The sequence below is a fragment of the Orcinus orca genome, chromosome 8 (assembly GCF_937001465.1).
Source record: "Orcinus orca chromosome 8, mOrcOrc1.1, whole genome shotgun sequence".
Lineage (NCBI taxonomy): Eukaryota > Metazoa > Chordata > Mammalia > Artiodactyla > Delphinidae > Orcinus > Orcinus orca.
In genome coordinates, this window is record NC_064566.1 from 26,706,662 (window position 1) to 26,731,809 (window position 25,148).

General features: G+C 36.2%; 1 protein-coding gene across 4 annotated transcripts in view; it reads left to right on the plus strand.

Moving 5' to 3' along the window:
• Positions 1–25,148, plus strand: part of IMMP1L (inner mitochondrial membrane peptidase subunit 1) — a 74,723-nt gene that overhangs the window by 39,225 nt on the left and 10,350 nt on the right. For 3 of the 4 annotated variants that reach the window (XM_004263957.4, XM_033409830.2, XM_049714240.1), the window contains exons 3-5: positions 8,125–8,258; positions 9,790–9,878; positions 13,691–13,817. In XM_004263957.4, the coding sequence (XP_004264005.1) occupies positions 8,154–8,258; positions 9,790–9,878; positions 13,691–13,817 (321 nt within the window). In that variant the 5' untranslated portion in view covers positions 8,125–8,153. Of the gene's footprint in view, positions 1–8,122; positions 8,259–9,789; positions 9,879–13,690; positions 13,818–25,148 lie in introns of those variants that run through there. The other variant, XM_049714241.1, reaches the window with a different exon arrangement.

Sequence of the window (25,148 nt, forward strand, 5' to 3'; positions counted from 1 at the left end):
CTTAGCACCCCTGTACTTAGTTATAAGTACACCTTACTGTACTTAGTTATATAGTTTTGGCCAGTTAGGTGTTGATGGAACAAAGATGGGTTTTTTTTTTGGCTAAAAAGACAAAAAGATGGGCTTCCCTGGTGGCGCAGTGGTTGAGAATCCGCCTACCAATGCAGGGGACACGGGTTCGAGCCCTGGTAGGGAAGATCCCACATGCCGCGGAGCAACTAAGCCCATGTGCCACAACTACTGAGCCTGCGCTCTAGAGCCTGTGAGCCACAACTACTGAAGCCCATGTGCCTAGAGCCCATGCTCTGCAGCAAGAGAAGCCACCTCAATGGGAAGTCAGCGCACCGCAACGAAGAGTAGCCCCCACTAGTCACACTAGAGAAAGCCCGTGCACAGCAATGAAGACCCAATGCAGCCAAAAATAAATAAACTTATTAAAAAAAGAAAAAAGTTAATCAGGATACTCTATACTTTTTCTTTCTTCCTGCCTGTAACTTGGATATAGCAACTAGTGTTAATAGAAAATAAATCCCTTACTTTACTGTTATTCTAGTTTTCTCTTGTTTGTAGTAGAATATAGTCCTAAGATAGTAATTTTTTTTAAGACTTCCCATGTATGAAACTTCCTTTAAGTTCCAGAGCGCCAGTCTCTAACATGTCCAGTTGGATATCTCACAAATACATCAATTTTAACATGACCAAAATCAGACCCTTCATTTTCTATCCCAGTGTGTGTGTTGAGAGGAACCTTGTAAATAGACTTCCATTTACCCAGTTACTCAGTCCAGAAACTTGAGGGTCATCCTGATTCTTTCCTTTTCCTTGCCATTTATTTTGCTCCCAAAGTTTCTCAAATCTGTCCATTTTTCTCCATCTCCATTGCCACTTCTGTAGTTGGTCCAGCCTAACTACCCTCCCAGCATTTCTAATCTTGCACCCATTCCAGTCCTTTCTCTACATAACAGTGAGAGTGATCTTAAATTCTAAATCAGATCATGTTACTCTCCTGCTTAAATCCTTCAGTGGCTTCCCATTAGTCTTAGAATTAAATCCAAAGTTCTACAAGACTTGAATAATTTTTCGTCTTTCTCTAGTCTCATTTAATGTCCTTCACACAGTGCTCCAGTCTTCTTTTAATTCCTTAAGCACATGCTTTCTGTTTCATCTGCTTTTAATGTTCTTTCCGCAATTTCCATAGTTATTTCATCTTTCAGGACCTAACTTCAGTGGTATTTTCTTAGAGAAATCTTTCCTGATTCATGCTTAAGAAAAATATGTCCCACCAATAATTCTGTATCACTTTACCCTATTTTTTCCTTTATGGAAATTATTTAATATATTTACATGTTTGTCTACTTTATGTGTGTGTGACATCTGACCCAGTAATCTATAAGCTCTATAAGGGCAGGCATCATGTTCATTATTGTATTTCCAGGGCTGAACACAGTATTTGGCATATAGTAGAAGCTCAGTAAATATTGGTTGAATGATTGAATGACCTGATGACTATGGGGACACCCCTTTTCCTCCAAGTGTTTCTTCTTTTAAAAATTCTATTATAGAGTTGAAGAAAATGTTATACACATTCATATACACTCCATCTGGATTTACAGTGAACATCTTGCCATATTATCTTTCTCTATTCCTCCATATATATATATACATATATATGTGTATGTATATATTTGTATATATGTGTGTATAAATTTATCTACATATGTCTATCTATATTATTAGTAGCAGAAGTAAACCATGTGAAAGAAAGTTACAGTTACATTCATCTTTAAATCAGTGTTTTTCTCCTGTGAACAAGATCATTCTGCATAGTCATGATATTGTTAAATATAACATTGAAACGATGATGTGTTTTGATTTACAGGCTATGTTCAAATTTCCCATAATATCTTTTATTGCTTTTCTTTTTCTTTTGCTTCAGGATCCAGTTAAGGATTTCATATTGTATTCGGTTGTCATGTCCTTGTATTTTAAATTATTCTTATAATTTAAAATAATACTCTTATTATTTTATTAAATTTATATTTTAAGTGTTCAAGTTGTTTATGGATTATGATGCAGATGTGTCTGATTGTTCATAATTAGATTTAGGTTATACACTTCTGGCAAGAATAGTACAAAGATGTTGATGTACTGTATGTCACTGCATCATGTCAGGAAGCTACATATCAGTTTTTACCATTATTTATGCAGCTAAATTTGATCACATAATTAATATGTACTTGATCTCTTCATGTAAAGGTAATATTTACTTGATCTCTTCATGTAAAGGTATTCTGTTCCCTTTGTAAATAATAAACTATTTACTTTAATACTTCGCACATGTCCTGTTTACCAACAACCTTTTACCCAGTATTTTTTTAAATTGAACTACAGTTGATTTACAATGTTGTGTTAGTTTCCTGTGTATAGAAAAGTGGTTCAGTTTATCTATCTATCTATCTATCTATCTATCTATCTCTTCTTTTTCAGATTCTTTTTCATTATGGTTTATTACAGGATATTGAATACAGTTCCCTGTGCTATACGGTAGGACCTTGTTGTTTATCTATTTTACATAAAGTAGTGTGCGTCTGTTAATCCAAGCTCCTAATTTATCCTTCCCCTCGCCTTTCCCTTTTGGTAACCATAAGTTTGCTTTCTATGTCTGTGAGTCTATTTCTGTTTTGTAAATAAGTTCATTTGTATCATTTTTTTAGATTCCACATATAAGTGATATCATATGTTATTTGTCTTTCTCTTTCTGACTTTATTTAGTATGATAATCTCTGGGTCCATCCATATTGCTGCAAATGGCAATATTTCATTCTTTTTTGTGGCTGAGTAATAGTCCATTGTGTATATATATATATCTATATATATATATATATATGTACCACATCTTATTTATCCATTCATCTGTTGATGGACACTTAGGTTGTTTCCATGTCTTGGCTATTGTAAATAGTGCTGCTGTGAACATTGGAGTGCATGTATCTTTTTGAATTAGAGTTTTCTCTGGATATATGCCTAGGAGTGGGATTGCAGGATCATATGGTAACTCTATTTTTAGCTTTTTAAGGAACCTCCATACTGTTCTCCATAGTGGCTGCACCAATTTACATTTACACCAACAGTGTAAAAGGGTTCCCTTTTCTCCACACCCTCTCCAGCATTTATTATTTGTAGACTCTTTGATGAGGGCCATTCTGACCTGTGTGAGGTTATATATTATTGTAGTTTTGATTTGCATTTCTCTAATAATTAGCGATATTGAGCATCTTTTCATGTGCCTGTTGTATGTCTTCTTTGGAGAAATGTCTGTTAAGGTGTTCGGCCCATTTTTTGATTGGGTTGTTTGTTTTCTATATTGAGCTGTATGATCTGTTTGTATACTTTGGAAATTAAGCCCTGTTGGTCACATCATTTGCAAATAATTTCTCCCATTCTGTAGGTTGTCTTTTCATTTTGTTTATGGTTTTCTTTGCTGTGCAAAAGCTTCAAGTTTCATTAGGTCCCATTTGTTTATTTTTGCTTTCATTTCCATTACTCTAGGAGACAGATTCAAAAATTGTTGCTGCAATTTATGTCAAAGAGTGTTCTGCCTATGTTTTCCTCTAGGAGTTTTATAGTATCTGGTCTTACATTTAGGTCTTTAATCCATTTTGAGTTTGTTTTTGTGTATGGTGTTAGAGAATGTTCTAATTTCATTCTTTTACATGTAGCTGTCCAGTTTTCCCAATACCACTTATTGAAGAGACTGTCTTTTTTCCATTGTATATTCTTGCCTCCTTTGTTGAAGATTAATTGACCGTAGGTGTGTGGGCTTATTTCTGGGCTCTCTATTTCATTGATCTGTATGTCTGTTTTTGTGCCAATACCATGCTGTTTTGATTACTGTAGCTTTGTAGTATTGTCTGAAGTCTGGGAGGGTTATGTCTCCAGCTTTGTTCTTTTTCCTCAGGATTGCTTTGGCAGTTCTGGGTCTTTTGTGGTTCCATATAAATTTTAGCGTTATTTGTTCTCGTTCTTTGAAAAATGTCATGGGTAATTTGATAGGGATAACATTAAATCTGTAAATTGCTTTGGGTAGTATGGCCATTTTAATAATGTTAATTCTTCTAATCCAAGAACATCATCCAGTAATTTTAAACATCTATTAATGGCCCTTGCCTGAATGAATTATTACATTGGTAATAATTTCATTATTCCCTCTCTCTCTATATATATATATATTAGCTGCCATTTTTTTGATAAAGAACTTTCCTTGTCCCCAACACATACTTCTATTTAAAAAATGTCCTCAGTAGATTTCATTTTTATTCTAATATATTATTTATTACTGTTATTATTTTTTTTTAAATCTCAAATTTGGCCAATGGGAAACCCCTCAAAGTGGCTCCTCTGCCTTTGGAGACGATGACCTTTCGTCCAAAGACATAGCCAGCCTGAGAAGACTCTAGAGGGAGGGAGCCAGGAAAATACATAACCGTTCCTTCCTCTGACTTCCTGCTGGAAGTCGAAGCTTGACTGAAGTGCCTTGATGTAGTTCATATAGGTCAGTTTTCCAAGTGCAGAGAGCAGTATGGAGAAAGGTAGAGAGTGAGTCCAAAGGGACAAACAAGATATCTGGCAAATGTATGCATATATAGAGTCATGGACCCCTTGAAATCACTATGTAAACCAGAGGTTTGAAACCTCTGTGTTATTTAATCCCTTTTGCTAGTAGATCTACTGAGTGCTAGCAGTGTATGTGGTTTATTTATGTCTTATATGAATGTTACTTTCTACTCTGAGATTTCTCTTAAAAAAAAATTCATCAGCTCTTATTCTCAATTTCAGTATTTCTCAACAGTGCTCCTCATTGCACTTTTAAATATAAGACCAAGTAGTCTTGATCCTCAGAGTCCTCTATAAATAGCTCCATCTCTCTTTTCATCTAGGAGATTAAGATCCAAAATAGTTTCAGACACTTCAGACACCGTTCTGTTGCTAATATCTCTAGGGAAGAAACAATGTCTGTTAACTTCTTTTTTCTGATCACTCATCTGTTTTATTATTTTATGAGACAGTTTCATCACAAACATTGTATTTGGGATCGAGCATTTACTGAGTAATAAAAAAAGGCTTTATGGCCCCAATTACTTCTGAATGGGAGTTAATTACAGGGCCTCTCAGTGAATCAGAACCATTGTATTGTTATAGCATCTTTGTATTTTTTTAGTATGTTTTTTAGCCAAATGCATAATCTATTGCATACTCCAAATTATTTAAATTTTGGTAGATTGCTATTAATTTCCCCTCTAAATTTCACCTTTTATCTGTGTTAACAATATCTTCTTGCTGAGTGCCACGTGTTTCTTCTTGTTTGATAATATATCCCCTCTCTAACATCAGGTAAGCTCATTTCTATTTTAGTTTTTAAATGTAATATTCATTTCACTACTTTTTAGGATTTGTTTTCATAGATCACATTTTCAAAGCTAAGCTTTCGGACTTAACCCCTACTTTTTTCCCTAGTTTTATAGTGGGAGCAAAGTAGTGTTTACACAACCTAATTAACTTTACAAATAGTGTTCTATTATTGTTATTCCTCTTCAGTCTTTTCTGAATTAATTGAACCTCAGTTATGAAGTGTTTTTAAATATCACTTCTTATTTATTAAATTCTAAATATCAGTATTTTTTAAAGTGCATCAGTTATTACTGTAAGCCAGATTCCTAAGATGGGATATTTCATATTACTTAAAAGATTTAATGAGAACACTTTTTAATATGTTACTGACAGTTTTTTTCTTTCTTCAGTGAGTATGACATTAACATGTCTCCTCATTAACCAAAAATTTTAGTGGTCTTCTGATAATTATTTTGAACCTTATAACCATTTTTATCATACTAAAGATGTTGAAATTATAGGAGATTTGGGTTCAATATTTATTCATTAATTCAGTCAGGCAAGCATTCTTTGGTAGGCCCTAAGGACCCAAAGATGAATACTGCACAGTCACTGCCCACAGACATATAAGCAAATATAGTATGTAATAAGGGAAAAGATATGAATAATACAGTGTGGTAAGTATTATAATCAGTGTATGCTTAAGGTGGGTGAGTGACACAAAGCATAAGTAACATTTCTTGGGGTGCTGCCAGAGAAGACTTGTTAGGGGAGAAGACATAATAAATGTTTAATAGATGAATAAACACTAATAAGTAATAAAACACTAATAAAGGACATAGTTCTATGTTGTGGGCTCTAAAATTCTATTATTGGGAATTCCCTGGCAGTCCAGTGGTTAGAACTCCGCACTTTCACTGCCGAGGGCCTGGGTTCAATCCCTGGTTGGGGAACTAAGAACCTGCAAGCCATGTGGTGCAGCCAAAAAAAAAAAAAAGTTCTATTATTTTATTTAAACATAAGTTAGGGAGAAACTTAGACACTTGAAAATGCAACTAATGTTATGAGGTTATACAGCACATGCTGATTGCCAAGTGAATGATATAGTAACTAGAATTTATTGATATATTCTGCTACACAGACTATTTATCTGATTACATGTAATCCTCACTAACTCTCTGAGATAGGTACTGATACTAAGGCCATTTTACAGGGAAAGGCACTTGAGGTTTGCAGAGGTAAAATAACCTCCTAAGATCACACAGCTAAAATATGGTGGAGCCAGGATACCTGCTCAAGACAAGATCAGCTTTAGAAACAGTGTTCTTAATCATTAAAAAATGAACATAAGGAACCATAGGAACCCAGAGGAGAAGGAAAAACTTGCCTGTTGAGAGCATTTGGAGAAGAGTTAAAAATTAGATACATGATGGGTATCATGATGGGTATATTCCAGGCATGGGTATTGGCATACATAAGTGTTGGTTGGGCAGTATACCCTAAGTAAACTGGACCAGTATGATGGAGTAGTTCATTCATGTAGGAGCATCAGGGAAGATCAGGTTGGAATCTGAGGATGGAATGGGAATCTGTCAAAGATCCTGAAAATGAGTAATCTGTACTTGATCTGATAGAGAGCCATTGAGGTTATGGGAGCAAGGGAGTAATATGGAAGTCACTATAACATAATGGTTAAGTTCTTGAGTATCATTTTCAGATTTTGTGATGTTTAGCATGCAAGTTTACTACTCTTAGGTTCCTTTGTCTTATCTATAAAATGATAATGGTAATACTATCTATCTCACAGAGATTAATTTGTAAAACCTGACATATCCAAGCATTGAGCAAATGTTACATATTATTATTGTTGATGTGTTTTAGTAAATTTAATCTGAGAACAGTGCATAGGAGTCTAGGCCTAAGCATTAGGCTGTTAGTTGAGAAATGCTTGAAACATAGTTTTAGCAGGTAAATGGAAAGGAAGGGACAAGTACTAGGACTGTTTTAAATGAGTAATATCAGTATGTTAAGGTATATAACTTTCTAAAAATTCATGTTTCTTTGTGCTGTTTCATAATATTCATGTGTTCATTGTTATATCAATAGTTAATAACTGAAAACTGAATGTAACTATAATTTACAAAGCCACTTTGACATGTTATTGAATTTGATTCTCAGAACCATTCTGTGAGATACTGTTATTTCCATTTTATTAAGGCCCAGAGAGGTTAAGTGATTCATTGAAGATCATGCAAATTAATAAAGGAAGCAGTTTAAAACTTGCGTTTTCATACACCTATTCTAGTGCTTTCCCCTTTATTCCTATATTATGTTATGACGAGAACTGATGTACTATAGCAGGCAACAGTATGAAAAACTATTATTAGTATTTGAAAGAGTTAATATCATTTCTTAGACATCTGCCTTAATACCAAGAAATAACCAAGGCATGAAAGGAGAGAGACAAGTTCAGAGTCTACTAGTTATCTAATTCATATATAAACCCAGTGATATTTGAATATAATCTCTGTTTAGAAGATCACGATATTAAGTGGCTATAATTTGCCATTTTAATAAACCTTCGGCAAAAATGAAAATAAACTCTTGATTTTCTGCACCAAACCATATTAGGCATTTAATACACTCTGGGTGATTGTAAAATATTTTACAACAGAGCTATTTCTTAAGTGTTTTTAAATAGTATTGATCATGAAACTTTTTGAAATTTACCATCAGGCCAATGGTGGCAGAGTCTCCATAGAACTATGCTTCGTGGTGTTCTGGGAAAAACCTTTCGGCTTGTTGGCTATACTATTCAGTATGGCTGTATAGCTCATTGTGCTTTTGAATACGTTGGTGGTGTTGTCATGGTAAGTTTTTACATTCAAGAAAATAATCATTTAAAATATGTTTTTTTTTAATTGAAGGAAGAGAGTGTTTGAATTGGCACTGATATAAAATATAAGAACTGTAACTTTAAATATGGTCCTGCATTGTTTCTTGCGGGGCACAAAGGCCCTATTAATCTAATAATACCAGTTTTTACCATTTATTGAATGCTACTTACTGTGTTCTAGGATGTGTTTGATGTTTTACATTTATTAACTCATTTAATCTTTTACACTCTATGAGATACTTACTAGAAATCTATTATACACATAAGGAAACTGAGGCTCAGAAAGCTTAAGTAACTTTCTTCAGGTCCCACAATTCCAAGTAGACTTGGAATTTCAGCACAGATTTCTCTGATTTTCAAAACCCCTACTTTTAACCACTGTGAAGAGTATCAATAACTGTCCTGAAAATAAATGATTATTCTGCCTTGTGTCAACATTAAAATGTTAAGGCTGTCCTCCTACCAATGCATTTTCTTAATATTGCATCATAAATCTATCAACCATGACAATACTAACCTTTTGTCATATAAATGAAAGAATAAATTGATTGATTGTTCAGTCAGTAAGTTTTGCTGTTGGTGTTGCTATTTTTATCAGGTTTACCCTAAGATAGTCACAGTCATATAATCTCAAGTTGAGCTGGAGTAATGCAAATAAATATATTTAACTGAAACTCCCCTCTTTGATTTTTTTAAATTTACATTGGTATTTCCAGTAGGCTACAGAGTTAGCAAAAAACTTGCATTGTGGTCTTTGTTTTTTCTGCCCAAGTAGGAAGTTTTGGGTAAAAAGTTTTATTTACATGTAAGTGGAGTGAATGGAGACTGTTGTGTTTAGATTTTTCAAGTTGCAATGATCATTTATTACAGTTTTGAGATATATATGAAGATAATTGTTTTACCTACTAATATGAAAATCTTTAAAGTACATCTCATTATGCCAATATTTTTAAGTAGAAAATATAAGTTGCAGCCCCATCAAATGAGTAAGCTGTTCTCTTGGAAGAAAAGGAAAGGCATCAACTCATTGAGAATAGTATGATACCACTTGGTAAATAACTGTCATGGGCACTGGATGATAGCTGACAGTAGCAAGAAAAAAAAATCATTAATTTATTCATTCAACAAGTATATATTGAGTATCAACCTTATGCCAAGCACTGTTCTTGACCTTGGTTACACAATTGGGAACATGAGAGACAAAGCCCCTGCCCTCATGATGCTTAAATTTTACGAGATGGCCAAAATTTGGAAACATAGATAATGTTATTTTATTTCTCTATTATAATATAATATTAACAAACCATTTTAAATATATTTTGCCTGTTTTTCCAGACTTGCTGGCTACTCTGTAGAGTTGAACTTATCTTGGAGCTTCCAGCTTATTATGAATCATCCTCCAAGCTTGAAGAACATTTGCTTGATTTTCTTTCTTTTAAGCCTGCTCAGATGATTTATATTTTAAAAGGTTTTCAACTTAAATTTTAAAATTGCCTTTCTTTCAGTGTTCTGGACCATCAATGGAGCCTACAATTCAAAATTCAGATGTTGTTTTTGCAGAAAATCTTAGTCGACATTTTTATGGTATCCAAAGGTAAATTCTGCCACAGGTATATTAAACTGATGGTGAAAACACACATACACATTGTGTCTTTTCTGCAGTTTCTTAACTTTAGCTTTAAAAACTCTTTTGTAAATAACCAAATTAATGACCAACTGGATGAAATTTTGGCTCAAATTTTTTCTCTCAGTTTGAGAAATTTTAATAGTTTCTTTAAACATGCAGTTCCTTGTATCACTGTGCAAAGTAGATAGCAGTCCCTTTTATAATGTGCATTCAAGAAGCCTTCTTTACTTTTTTTTGCGGTGGGGGTTGGGGGGTGGGTTTGTCCTAGAATGTTTTGAATAAAGAACCAGGGACTTAGGTTACATTACATTACATATCCAAATCAGTGATTTGATTTTTTAATTTTTAAAATAATCCTGTATTTCTGTTGATGACTGTCTTATTCTCTATAGTCTATGATGAGCAGTTGGTGATTTTTAGACTATAGCACTGTATATAGCTGGGAGCCAGGAATCTTATCTATTATAAGTCTCCTGATTAATTAGATTAAGTTAAAAAACTCCTTGGGAAATATTGTTTGCCACTACATCTTTTAAAATCCTAGTCTAAATGGTGTTTCCAGTCCTTGAGATACTGTTTATTCTACTTAACTCCCTGATTATTATTCCTTCTGAATGGATGTGAAGTATTAGTAATTTAGTGTATTTTCTAAAGGACACCCCTTTGATTCCCTAAAATTTGGGGTCCATTAGTTTTTCATAATTCTGAAAAAATAGATCTGTATCACATTTCATCTTCATAAAATACAAATTTTACTCACTTGAGCTGGTATTTAGCTTATAACGTAAGTAGGTTTAGGCATTCCTCTTTCATTATTGTCCTTTTTAATAGTCTACTTCACATTACTGAAAAATCACCAAGAATAGTGTAAAACTGTTCTTTGTGTTTACTCGTTCTTCCACTATCTTAGATTCTGTAAATAGAAACTCTCTCTTGCTCAAGCTGTATGGTCTAGCATGGTCTGTGGGTAATTCCTCAGATCTTTTATCCGTAACAACTTCAAGATAATACCTAATTGATAGATATGGGGTTATAAAATAAAACTTATATAACAGGTTATGTTCTAGCTTCCTTTTCTTTTTAACTTGTATCAAAATAACTTATTACAGACTTTGGATTAACTGGAGACCTAGCTTCGCTGCAACATGAAGACAAGCTTCTGTTTTCCATGCTAATCACATGATTTCACTCTCATAGTCCTTGAGCATCCTTAACAAGGAGCTGGACTCATTGGCTAAATAGTGTTTGAATGAACAGCTCAATATTGTCTTTTTCTTTTTTTGGATAGATACTCTTTGCATTCAGATGGTAATACAAATAACTATATTTAGTAAATTAATTAAGATTCTTTAGAGGTTTTATTTTGTATTCTGCTCCTTCAGGGGGCCCATTAGGTGGAAGGACAGTTCAAACTTTGGCATTTATAGGAGACATACCAAAGTAACTTTTACAGCCAGGGTAGTCCGTTGGTAACTCCTACTTTAAAAACATTACTGTCCTGAGTATTTTTTTCTTTTATCTGTAGCACAGAACTCTTGAGATTTCAGGGGAATCTCTGACCCCTGGCAAGAGATCCTCTTGCTAGCTGTTTCTAAAGATAGAGTAGCCATTCATTTAGGGAAAATGAAAGTATGCGTATCTGGTATCTAAAGGACATAGATTTTTCAGTCCAGTGGACCGAACACTCATACTTGAGACAACCATAGTCTCTTATTACTACTTATTCTTTCAACAAATAGTTAATGAGCACCTCACTTATAAGATGTGCTGTACCTGATAGAGAATGTTAGGCTTAGCAAGATACTAACCCTTGTTTTCAAAAGCTTACAATCTAGGAGGGGATAATAAGGATATTTATAAATGATACAGGAAAATTTCACTCTTAGTTCTATTAAGTTTCTTTTAAAATCCTATTTGAAAGAGTTGAGAGTCCAAGGCTATATATTTTGATTTAAGCTCTGTGCCTATAATATCTGGTTAGACCACCAGAAATACAGTATACAGTAATGATGCTTTCTATTAAAACACCTTGACTGAATTATGATTTTTACGTTGCCATTCAAGTGCAGAGTTTGTTTTGAGGATCATATTGATTATTTTGTCAAAACACTTAAGCCGAGGGCTTCCCTGGTGGTGCAGTGGTTGAGAGTCGGCCTGCTGATGCAGGGGACACGGGTTCGTGCCCCGGTCCGGGAAGATCCCACATGCCGCGGAGCGGCTGGGCCCGTGAGCCATGGCCGCTGAGCCTGCGCGTCCGGAACCTGTGCTCCGCAACGGGAGAGACCACAACAGTGAGAGGCCCACGTACCGCAAAAAACAAACAAAAAAAACAAGCTGAATAAAACTCCCATGGAAAACATTTCTTTCCCCAAAGCTAGCCAAAATCAACTTTGTTAGAATGTTACATAGGTTACAATATTTGCAAACTTATTCATCTGAACAGTTCCATTGACATGGTTCCAGTTGGTTGGGAAGAGATACTTTATAACATTTTCAAACAAGTGTAAGCCTTATATTGCACTCCAAATTATAGAATTTAGTGTTTTAATAGCATTAAACTCTTATCAAGAATAACCTCAAGAAATGACTGTTCTGAATACTGTTGCTGTATTTTCTGTAAAAGTTCTGATGAAGATGGTATCTTTACTTTCCTTACATAAGTATCCTTTTTGTATATTCCTCTTTAACTTAGTTGTTAAGGAAAATTTTGTCATACCTCCCAAACTAAACTTTATTTTATTAGGTAATGATTGCCATGTAATTAATCATAATTTATTTTTTGACCTGACTACCAAAAGTTTTGAACTCATTGTAATACTTATATATAGCAATAACTAGGTTTCTGATTTAACCATCATCTTCCTTTTATTTTTGTGACTTTTGATATTGTTTTGATATATGCATCTTTTATTACAAGCAACATCAAATTATTTCCTGAACCTGGTACAGATAATAAGTAAATATATTAAATCCTTTTGATTGTGAGCAACAGAATTCACTTATTGCTCATTTCATGCAGAAAGAGCATTGTATTCTCTTTGGTTGAGGCATCAGTCATATTTTTTTATCTCCTTCTTCCTTTCCAATTTTCAATATCTTCTTAGTTTTCTAATACATGTAGATTGTTATTTCTTCCATGAATCCTGTCTTCCATATGTAATCATATCCATATTGGTTCTATATGTTTGATTTGCCAGTTTATTTTTTGTAATATATGTTTGGACAGCTTTTAGCATTTTATTTGGCTGAGTCTTCTGATATTTTTTCTCAAATATATGTCTTTTTTGACTGTACTGTAAACTATCCAGGTTATATAATTTATATGCTGCAATTCCTCAGTTCTTTAAGCTCTAGGGAAACACAGATGATGTTTCTACCTTTTTATGTGCTCTAGAGCCAATCAGTGCTACTGCTGGGCAGTCAAATTTGCTTGGTTAATTTGGTGGTATTTACGCGGAATTGTTTTTTCATAGTTTTGGTTCTAAAATTTGGACACAGAAGTAACACTGAGTGGGTATGGTGCAAGAAGATGATTCTCATGGAATTATCAGAAATTTTAGAATCTTCTGATAGCTTTTCCATCACTCTCATTGTTAGATTCTGACCCATAAAGTTAGTCACAAAGGTTCTCAAAGCTGGTAAATGTATGGGAGGGTCAGTATGTCAGAGGATAAAAGGTGTGGCTTTGTTTAAGTTGCTTTATAAAAGTATTGTAGCAGTGCCATGCATGTGTTTATGCTAATAATAACACTGACATTTCTTTGACTTTTTCCCCTCAGAGGTGACATTGTGATTGCAAAAAGCCCAAGTGATCCAAAATCAAATATTTGTAAAAGAGTAATTGGTTTGGAAGGAGACAAAATTCTCAGCAATAGTCCATCAGTTTTCTTTAAAAGCCATAGTTATGTAAGTAACATTTCAATTATGTTATTCATTGGTATCATAGTTGATTAACATTAACTGAACACACTGACAAATGATAACTTTTATTCATATTTTGAATATAAGTTAGAATAATGCATTCATTAGAATTTAAGTATGTTTGTATCAAGAACAACATGGTCATTATAGTTTATATATTTTATTTCCTTTTAAAACCCTGTATAAACATCTCAGTATTAGTTGTTGCAGGCAAGATTCACCAATGAATGTCAAAATAATGGGCAGACGTTTGAGGAAAAATAGTGTATTTGCATAGTCTCAAAGTATCTTTCCTGGGCTTCCCTGGTGGCGCAGTGGTTGGGAGTCCGCCTGCCGATGCAGGGGACACGGGTTCGTGCCCTGGTCCGGGAAGATCCCACATGCTGCGGAGCGGCTGGGCCCGTGAGCCATGGCCGCTGAGCCTGCGCGCCCGGAGCCTGTGCTCCGCAACGGGAGAGGCCACAACAGTGAGAGGCTCGCGTACGGAAAAAAAAAAAAAAAGTATCTTTCCCAAGAAATTTTTACAAAGGGAAAAACAGTAGCTTCGTAGAGGAGAAACCTGGCAGACACCACCTTAACTGAGTGATCAAGGTTAACTTTACCTGTAACAAGACGTCAACATAATGTGACCGCTGAATTCAAGGACTGAGAAGGGCACATCACCTTTGTGGTACTCTTGTAAAAAGAAGGTATAGCCTCATGAGAAAACATCAGACAAACCCTAACTGAGGGTCATTCTGTCACATAATTGACCAATACTCTTCAAAAATGTCAAGGTCTTTAAAAAAAGGAAAGTCAGGAATTGTCATAGACTGGAGGAGACAAAGGAGACATGACAAGTAAATGCAATCTGGAATTCTGGCTTAGATTGTTTCTCCACTGACTTGTTAGTGGAAAATCTGGTAAAACCAAACACAGTCTTGTAGTTTAGTTTTTTAAAATCCTATTTAAATGTTTAGGATAGATATTTTGGTGTAGTCAACTTGCCAACTCAGGAAGAAGAGCAAGAGCAGTAGAACGGAAGAGTGAAGAGCAAATGTAACGTGTGAGCCCCTTTCACCAGTCACATGGCTGCTGAGACAGCTTGTGGCAGGGGAGGGCAGCCTTCTGTTTACTCAGCATATACTCTTCTCACTTTAATTATAATTTAATTTTCTATTTTTGTTTAAATTTTCTGTGTCACTGTCAGATTATTAATAGAGCTGTTACATCTGTTAAGTAACTTTATCTTCATCCCCAGTGTAAACATATAATTAAGAGTTAAATTGTCTTCATCGTTGTAAATTTATTTTGACCTACAATAGCCTCTGATTGCCCTGTAAGTTTGATCAGTAGACTATTAAATAATCTGTTATTTATTTACCGTTCTTAATAGACTATGGTTCAGCTGTGCAAATGTTTATTACACTTTTGATGTTTATTACTACAGTGCTAAACATCCTAGGAATCCTTAGCTGATGGTGATAATGTTAAAGTTGAGAATGTGGTGTCAGGTAACCTATTTTTCTGTGGCCTTCATCATGGATACTTATCCTTTTATTTTTCAAAAATGTCACTTATTTACGTAATGGTTTCACCTTCACATGACTATTTTCTTTTTTTTTTTTTTTTTTTTTTTTTTTTGCGGTACGCAGACCTCTCACTGTTGTGGCCTCTCCCGTTGCGGAGCACAGGCTCCGGACGCGCAGGCTCAGCGGCCATGGCTCACGGGCCCAGCCGCTCCGCGTTATGTGGGATCTTCCCGGACCGGGGCACGAACCCGCGTCCCCTGCATCGGCAGGCGGATTCTCAACCACTGCGCCACCAGGGAAGCCCTCACATGACTATTTTCATTTCTTGAGGCATTCTAGTCACTTCTAAGTTGCTTTAGCAACAAGCATATACTTCAGACCAGAAATAGTTTTATCAACAGAAAGAATAACAAAATATATAAATGATAGCATCTACTATCTGTGTACAGGGTGTACACTGCTGTTGTTTTCTTTTAAAATTATTAGAGGAGGAATATTAGGATGAAAAGATTTAGATAAAATCTCTGCTAAGTAATCAGAGAAAATAACCAGAGGACTATAAGACGGACTTTTTTTTTTTTTTTTTTTTTTTTTTTGCGGTACGCAGGCCTCTCACCGCCGTGGCCTCTCCCGTTGCGGAGCACAGGCTCCGGACGCGCAGGCTCAGCGGCCACGGCTCACGGGCCCAGCCACTCCGCGGCATGTGGGATCCTCCCGGACCAGGGCACGAACCCGTGTCCCCTGCATCGGCAGGCGGACTCTCAACCACTGCGCCACCAGGGAAGCCCTAAGACGTACATTTTTTGAATATTCTATTTAAAGAAGACATTCATCGAATTTTTATGTTTGTTGAGAGGATAAATTAGGGGACACTGCCATTTTGTTCCAGGTGTATTCCATTCACTTTGGTTTGCATGTTTATAAGTGTACAAACAATTGTAATAATATTGGCCAGCACTTAACTGTGTACTTACTCTGTACATGACACTGTTGAAACTCTTTCCAAGGGTTAATTTATTTAATCATCAAAACAGTAACCCAGTGAAGGTGGTAGTAGCATTTGACAGATGGGAAAGCTGAACAACAGGGAGGTTAAATAAATTGTCCAATTTCAAACAGTAAGAGAAACAGTTGGAATTCAAACACAGGTAGCCTGGCTCTGTCCAGAATCTATATTCTTTACCATGCCACTACTTTTCATCCCAAAATATCCTCTACTTACTATTATTATTTCTACTCCCATCTCATAAATTGTACTTCCCTTAAAATGTATTTGTCTTTATTATTTTTAAAAAGAAAGGCAACTGTTTCTAATCAGGGCCAGTATTAGTTCTGAAAGACAAGCCAGTGATTTTTGAAGGCTTCCTGGCTCCACCAGTTTTACTAGGCTGCGTCTTTTAAGCCATAAGAATTGTGTAGCTATTACAGAACCACTTTAGCAAATGTGTTCCATTAATCAAGGTGACTTATAACAAAAATTCATCCAAGTTTGGAGCACTGAAGAGATATCCAAACTGTTTGCATTCTGCCCCTCCAGAGTGTTCCCTTTTCCAGCTATCTCAGAAGCACACTGGTGCTGCATGCTATGAAAGGGGTTTCTTCCCCTTATCTGTGCATCCTTCCAGAAAAATCATTGTTGTTTATAGGTTATGAAGACATTACTATTCAGATCTTGATTGAGATGCATAATAAGGATGATATATATTAAACGTGTTTTGAATTTCAGGCAAAAAACATTTATTCTCCTAAGTAGGTGCTTCAGAAAGCAAAACACCAAAATTGTCATTTGGAACCTAGAATATAGAGTTTAGCATATGAAAGAAATAGCATTGTTTGTAAGTTGGCAAATAAGAATATAAACAGATCATTGGTTAAGTGATGTGAAACCATTTTATTCATTCCAGAGTTCTAAAAGTTCATGTGGCAAGCAGCACTTACGAAAGGTGATTTATTTTTTGCATTAAGCATTTGGAAATGAAGCAGTCTCTATCAAGGTCCTATTGCAGTGGGTTTTGCTTATTTTCATGGTATTGAGGCCAGTAATTTTTTCCCTTGGGTTATGGGCTGAGCATTGGCTACTAGGAAATGAGCTTAATTTGTGACTCTCAAAAGAAACAAATTGTACTCAGCTCAAACATCTTGAATAACTTGCCTTTCTGTACTATAGGAATTCCTCAGTTTGCTGCTAGAAGCCACTAATTTGCCAAAAATAATTTAGTTGGAAGAAGCATTTAGCAGGTAGGAAGTACATTAAATGAATAGGCATTCTCCTGTTGATCTGCACAGCAGGCGATTTAACGTAGTCTCCATTCCCCTAGGGAATATAGGGCCAGGACTCAGGAAATACAGTAAAATTTTCTTATAAAGCTAATCAAGAAACTATAACACTTTATAATCTTTCTCAGGATAACATTGTGTGATAGTTCAGGGCTGTGATTTTAATCCATAATGTAACTGTGGTTATAGTTAGTCATTTTGGAATACAGTAAGTTCCTATCAGCAAACAAACATGCTATAAAATCTCCCATCTAAACAAACAAACTCCTTTGGCACCACATCCTCCTATAGGAAAGAGTCGTGCATACTTACTGACTCGACTCTGAACTTTATATTCTCTTTTGAACTCATTCCACTTAGACTTTGGTCCCCAGCACTTTATTGAAAAGGTTCTTGTTAAGAGTCACTGATGACTTCTCTGTTGTTGATCCAGTGGTCAGCTTTCGGTCCTCGTTTTACTTGACCTATTCTTAGTATTTGAAGTAGTTGTTCTTAAAGCCTGGTTTCACTTAGTTTTGGGGATACCACTCTCTTTAGGTTTTCTTCCTCTCTTTCTGCTGCTTCTGAGTGTCCTTTGTTGGTTCCTCCAAATACTGGAGTAACTCAGGATTTGTATTTTAAACTTCTTTTGTTTATATACGTGCACTTAAGGTGACCTCTTCCTGTCTCATGGTTTTAAATACTATCTAACTCAAGACCTAAATTTATATCAACCACAGCTTCTTTCCTGAACTCCAGAATCATATATCTGATAGTCTGTTTAATATCTCCACCTTAGTATATAATGTTCATCTTGAACTTAATATGTCCAAAACTAAACTGATTTTCCTTCCAAAACTGGCTTGTCCCACATGTATTTCCCAATCATGGTAAAGGCGCCTCCATTCTTTTGCTCACTCAGGTCATAAACCTTGCAGTCATCCTTGCCTCTCTTCCTCTTTCACCCTCCCATCCAATCCACTAGCAAATCATGTTTACAAGATTATATCTTGTAAATATAATCAGAATTAGACGACATCTTGCCCCCATCACTGCTACCATCCTGGTGCAAGTCAAATTCATCTCACTCTTGTTTTCTTGCAGTAACTTCTGAACTTCTCTCTGAGCTTATACCTTTCCCATCTTGTTGCCTCCTTACCCCTCTACTGACTACTCTTCACACAGTAACTGAAATGAACCTTTTTAATAATGATGCTTTTTCATAAAAATAATGTTACTCTTCTACCCAAAGAGCTCAGTGGCCTCCCATCTCATAATTAAAGCCATGGTCCTTTTGATGGCCTACTAGACCCTACACTCTTCCTGCTGCCTGTTCTTGTAATTAAAGTTTCATTGGAACATGGCCACACTCATTTATTTACATATTGTCTGTGACTGCTTTCAGTAAAACAGCAGAGTTGAGTCATTGTAACAGAGACTCTATGGTCTGCAAAGCTTAGCTATTTACTATCTGGCCTTTTACAGAAAAAGTTTGCTGACCCTTGCTCTACAATGTAAGGTTCTTAATGGCAGAGATTTGTTTTGATCTCAGCTGATTCCTCAACACCTAAACTTTTATTTGGCATCTAGTAGATACTTTAAAAATACTTGAAGGGTGGACAAATGGATATATGACTAGAGTCTGACAGTGTTTTATTTTAGTTTCTATTCTACTCAGTTTCTTCTAGTTTCTACTGCAAACTCGCTCTGGAGTAAAGTGCACGATGTTCTATTTTTCAGTAATATAGATGTTCCTGTAGCTCACCACACTGTATGCTAATGCTGAACTGGCCAATCTGTGTTTATTCTAGTCTTCATAGAAGACTTGAAAGCTCTTTCTTCCATGGTAGGGCTACTTGACCATTTTCCATAACTGCAGGTAAATGTTATAGAAAATATTGGAATGCCCCTGTTACTTTGTACCAGCATAGCATTGTGCTGATTAAACGTTTCTTTCCCCAAGTGACTTCTATTTGGACTGAATGATAGTTTTCAGCCCTTTTATTAAAGCAGATTAAACATTTACCTGGCTTTGAATAATTAGTTTGGAGTACTCTGAACTTGGTCTCATCTAAATCTTCTGAAGGACTGGTGGAATTGAGGTACCCTGGACTTACCTTGTTCTCATTTTAAGGGAAGATTTGGTTCCCTAGAAATGGTGTGGTGGTTTTGTTACTATGAAGGCTAAGTCGCCCTTGCAACATGCAGTACCTACTAATTAGTTTGTGTGGTAATGAGAGTTTTCTACATTTCAGTAGAAATGATGTGCCTTTGGACATATGTAACAACTCTACAGGTATTTTGTTCTTTTGATTCTTTTATTGGTTGGCAGATTAAGGATGGATAAGTTGTTATCTGAAGCTGGTAAACTGTTCCTTTAAGTGTAAACTTCTGCTTTCCAGTGGTTATTATAAAACAAAGGATCTTTTTTTCTAAATCTTTCAAATAATTAAAACTGTTTATTGAATTTTAGTTTCTCAGCCATAGCAGCCACCTTGTTGAAGATGAGCATGTTAACAGAAATATTATGGAGATTTCAGTATTTTCCTGTAGTTAAAGCGTAGCATCTTTTGCTATTGTTAAAGGAAATGTATCTGTGCTTATTAGAAAAATTATGTTTTTGCTTTTATATTTGACCTATCAAAATATCCAGTTATATAAAGCTTTTCGGTTCTTGATACCACAGATTCCAGAATCATACACAAAAGGTGAAATGTTCATCAAATGCTAGTCTGTTACCACAGTAGAGTGATGGTAGGTGTGTAAGAAATGTAGTATTTCTTACATTTTTCTTTTTGAATTGTAGAGTATGTTAATAACAACATCATTATTGTTATTGGCAGAAATGTAAGAAATAGAGACATTTTCACATTTCAGAAAGAACTGATTAAATGTTCTCAGGATGCCCTGGTGGTATAGTGTTCTTAAAAGGAGAACTTGGAAATGGGATAATATGCTAGTAATAAATCTGTTTTACTGTGTATTGAAAAATATTTAAACAAAACTGATTGGCCAACTGAAAAACAATCTCACCAATTGGGAAACATTAGAAAATGGTCACTTTATAAACACTGATAGCCCCCAACGTGTACTGTGTATTTACGTTATAGTTCAAATCCTTGAATATCCTAATGCTGTTTTTCTGTTTGTTTAAATGTCATTTACTTTAGCTAAAAGTCACAACCATATGGTCTTCTATTACCACTTGTATTATAAACAGAAAAAGTACTTCTCTGTAGGGAAAGGAATCATCAGATTGAAAGGGTTTGTTTATTATAAGCTGCTGATACACTAAATCCTTATGTCATTTAAATAGAAGAACTACCTAATAATGTCACTTATTACAACTAGGATATCTAAACAAGGGACTTGCTTTTTGCAGACTATAGTGATAAAAACCTGTGCTTCACATCCATTTCTCAGCAACGGCTCCCAGGGTGATCAGTCACGGCACACTGCTAATGCCTTGATTGCAGCTCATGCACAGGAAATATGTTTACTCTTTTGCTAAAGTGAAGTTGACTGCGGAGATGACGTGACTTTTTCATCCTATAGCTAACAATTCTGAAGATAAATTTGACTTAGTGTTTACAATTCTGAGCTGTTTTTCTTCTGATGTTAACACTAAAGAATCATCTTTGAGGCTCCCACTACTTAAGCATTTTCTGATGTGTTCCCTGAACATTTTCAGAATAATTTGGTCTTAGTTTAACAAAAATATGTAGTTTATAAAATATTATTTTGTAGAAATGTATTTTATCTTAATATATGTTTGAGTATGTATATGTATTTATGAAATCAACATTTCTACTGAAAGGGTAGTAACTCTTCCTGAAACTAACATGTTTTGCTCACCTGAAAATATTTTAACCACTCAAAGTTGGAAAGTCAGTGCCATGGGTGGGATTCTGGGGAGGCATTTATGCAATTCAGTAAAATGCCATATTACGTATAGTTTTATCTGCAAGTTATATGAGACCTCTATACTTTTAGGTTGCTTAAAAGTAGGTGGTGCAGTAGTTAAGAATCCACCTGCCAGTGCAGGGGACGTGGGTTCGAGGCCTGGTCTGGGAAGATCCCACATGCTGCGGAGCAACTAAGCCTGTGCGCCACAACTGCTGAGCCTGTGTTCTAGAGCCCACGAGCCACAGCTACTGAGCCCACATGCCGCAACTATTGAAGCCTGCGCACCTAGAGCCCATGCTCCACAGCAAGAGAAGCCACAATGAAGAGTAGACCCTGCTCGCTGCAACTAGAGAAAGCCCGCACGCAGCAACAAATATGCAACGCAGCCAACATAAATAAATAAATTTATAAAAAAAGTAATTGGGAAAAATTACTAAGACTGAAATTGTAATGCTGCTGTTCAGTGTAAGCATCTGAGGCAGACTCCCACTCTGATGGTCGGTCGTAAAGAGAATGTGTTCCAAGTGTCCTGTGGCTTCCTAACCTGATACAGTGGTCTGCTGGACTAAGTGGAATATGTTCAAATGTCTTCTGAAATAAGCAACTAAATGAAGTTCTTCTATTACCACTTTGGGCAATCAAAATTCTACAGATTTCTGTGACCCACTTAATCTTAGTCTATAAAAGCATTCTCATTCTAGTAAACTATTTTCTACCTTAAATAAGAAAGGAAAAGAGAAATTACAGATTTAAAAGCAAGTATGCATATTATAAAACAGTTGAAGATAGTAAAATAGCTGAAAAATATTGACATTACAAGCCATTATACTGCTAACCTAGATATGCGAGAGTGCTTCCTCCTGGGTTGGAATTTTCATAACTATTTTAAGAAAATTTAGGAATCGTTTAGTTTGGCATAGCTAGTGCTTGCCTGTCTACTACACAGACATACAGAGCCAACAGGGAAGGGAGATAAAGCACCTAAAACTATAGGGTGAGTAATTTAAAATTCTAAGATGCAACTTAAGATTCTGATCTACTCCCTGTGCATTGTGTGTATGAATCTCTAAATCAGGAAGGATTAGAAAAACCTCCTGTCATCTGAAGAGACTTGAAATTTGACCTGACTTCCCTATGTAAAGAAAGTCAGAGTAGGTCTGGGGACATAGACTGATATGCACTTCTGACCGTAACTGCAAATGCACCTAACCCCAAACCAATCCCAGCATCAGGCATCTTCCTGAATGAGACTGTGTCCCAGGAGCAGTGGAAACCGCTGGACTTGGGGGGAGGGAGAGAAAACTTAAAAAGCCTTCAGGAGGTTATAGGGTGGGCAAATTTGCCAGACAATAACTTCACAACTTTCCTATTATTTATTCATGCATTCATTAATCCCATTAATTCCAGATATTACTGAATACTTACCTGAGGGCCACCACCATGTTAAAGTAGATCAAGTCCCTGCCTGCAGGCTGTCCAATAGAACTTTCTGCAAAAATGGAATAGTCTGCCCTGTCCAGTATGGTAGCCACTAGGTTCATGTGGCTATTGCGCACAGGAAGCGTGGCTAGTGTGTCTGAGGAACTGAATTTTTAGTTTTATATAATTTGTAAGATTGAATAGTCATATATGTTACTAGTGGCGACCATGTTGGATAGTACAGCTTCAGGAGTTTGTAGTCCAGTTGGGGGACTGGACAAGGAATTACAAAATGCTGTAATAGAGGATACTTATCTAGACTGGGGTGAATAGGATTACTACAGAATGGGGAGGTAAAACCTGAGTTGAAGTTCTCAAGGCTAAGTGGGAGCTAGCCAATGCAGCATATTCAGAAGATCTAAAAGTGAGGGTGCTTTGGGTAGCTGCCAAAAGTAAGTTCCTATGTCTGGGACATATAGTGGGGAGGGGTGGGTAGTGAACAGAGAGAAAAATGAAAAGGTGATTAGGGCTCAGTTCCTTGTAAGTCTCAAGCAGGGGAGTAACTCTGTGTGTGTGTGTGTGTGTGTGTGTGTGTCCACATCACGCGTTGTGGGATCTTAGTTCCCTGACCAGGGATCAAACCTGTGCCCCCTGCAGTGGAAATGTGGAGTCCTAACCACTGGACCCCCAGGGAATTCCTGGGAGTAAGATTATCATACTTAGCTTTTAAAAGATCACCCTGATATTTAGTATAGAATAGTAGAGGATGGTTGGAGTAGGAGAGGCCAGAGGCAGGGAGACCAGTTAATAAATAGGCTGTAAGACATAATTGAGATAATAACATGAAGAATGGAAAGCAGTACAAAGTTTGGAGAAAGATTAAGGGGATATCTAGACAGGATTGGATGTTGGAAGAAATGGAATTGAAAGGCTTAAAATTGACCCAAGTTTCTGGCTCTAGCAATAGGGGTAGGTGGTGCATTAAAATAAGGGGTCTGGACTTCCCTGATGGAGCAGTGGTTAAGAGCCCGCCTGCTAGTGCAGGGGACACAGGTTCGACCCCTGGTCCGGGAAGATCCCACGTGCTGCAGAACAACTGAGCCCGTGTGCCACAACTACTGAGCCTGAGCTCTAGAGCCTGCGAGCCACAACTACTGAGCCCACGTGCCACAACTACTGAAGCCCACGCGCTCTAGGGCCCGTGTGCCACAACTACTGAGCCTGTGTGCTGCAACTACGGAAGCCCGCATGCTTAAAGCCCATGCTTCGCAACAAGAGAAGTCACCACAATGAGAGAAGCCTGCGCACCGCAACAAAGAGTAGCCCCCACTCGCCACAACTAGAGAAAGCCCACGCACAGCAACGAAGACCCAACGCAGCCAAAAATAAATAAAATTTTTAAAAAATATATAAAGGGTTCTGAGGGAGATGTTAATTTGGGAAATGGATAGAAGATATACTCAGTTTTGGAGTAGTCTAGAAGCCTGTATAAGTCTATGATAGATTGTACTTTAAATGAATACAATGGCAATGAAATTATAGGAAGTGGAAAGAAAACACATTCTTTCCCAGAATGATGTTTGGGTGCTATACTATTCCCTCCTTGATGTCCACAGTATATTTTCATGATCTCTTAGTCAAAACAGTGTTTTGATGCTCTCAGCCCCCTGAGATCAACCTCACTTTTTAAAGGTCTTCAGCTATTCTCTTCGTATCTTACATCATCACAAAAAATGTCATCTGTCATCTACCTGCCTAATCTGCAACTTTGTATTCACAAAGCTAGACATCATTCTAAATAATTTACAGGGTATGGGACATTAGAGTTCTGGTTTTGATAAATAAAATGCAAGTAGGAGAAGTGTCTATCAAAGAAAATCATGCAATACAATGCTTTTTTTTTTTAAGATACTAGTAATATCAGATACAAAAAGAGCCACATATTTTATTTTAATCCTTCATTTTTTGGAGTATGGACTCTTTTCTACTACTGATCTTTTATTTCTAGTACCATTTCAGGTATAAATCCGTTTTTTAGCCAATCTCTATATGATGCAGTTATGCACTGGTCTATAAGAAACTGAAAAGCGCTACAGAGATTCATCTATAGGAATAAATCCAAATAGGGATGAGTTTTGACTGGGAAGAATTATTTGAAGTCTCAGGAATCAAAAATTTGGTGGAAACCTATTAGCACATATTCTGTATAGTAGGCATCTGATTT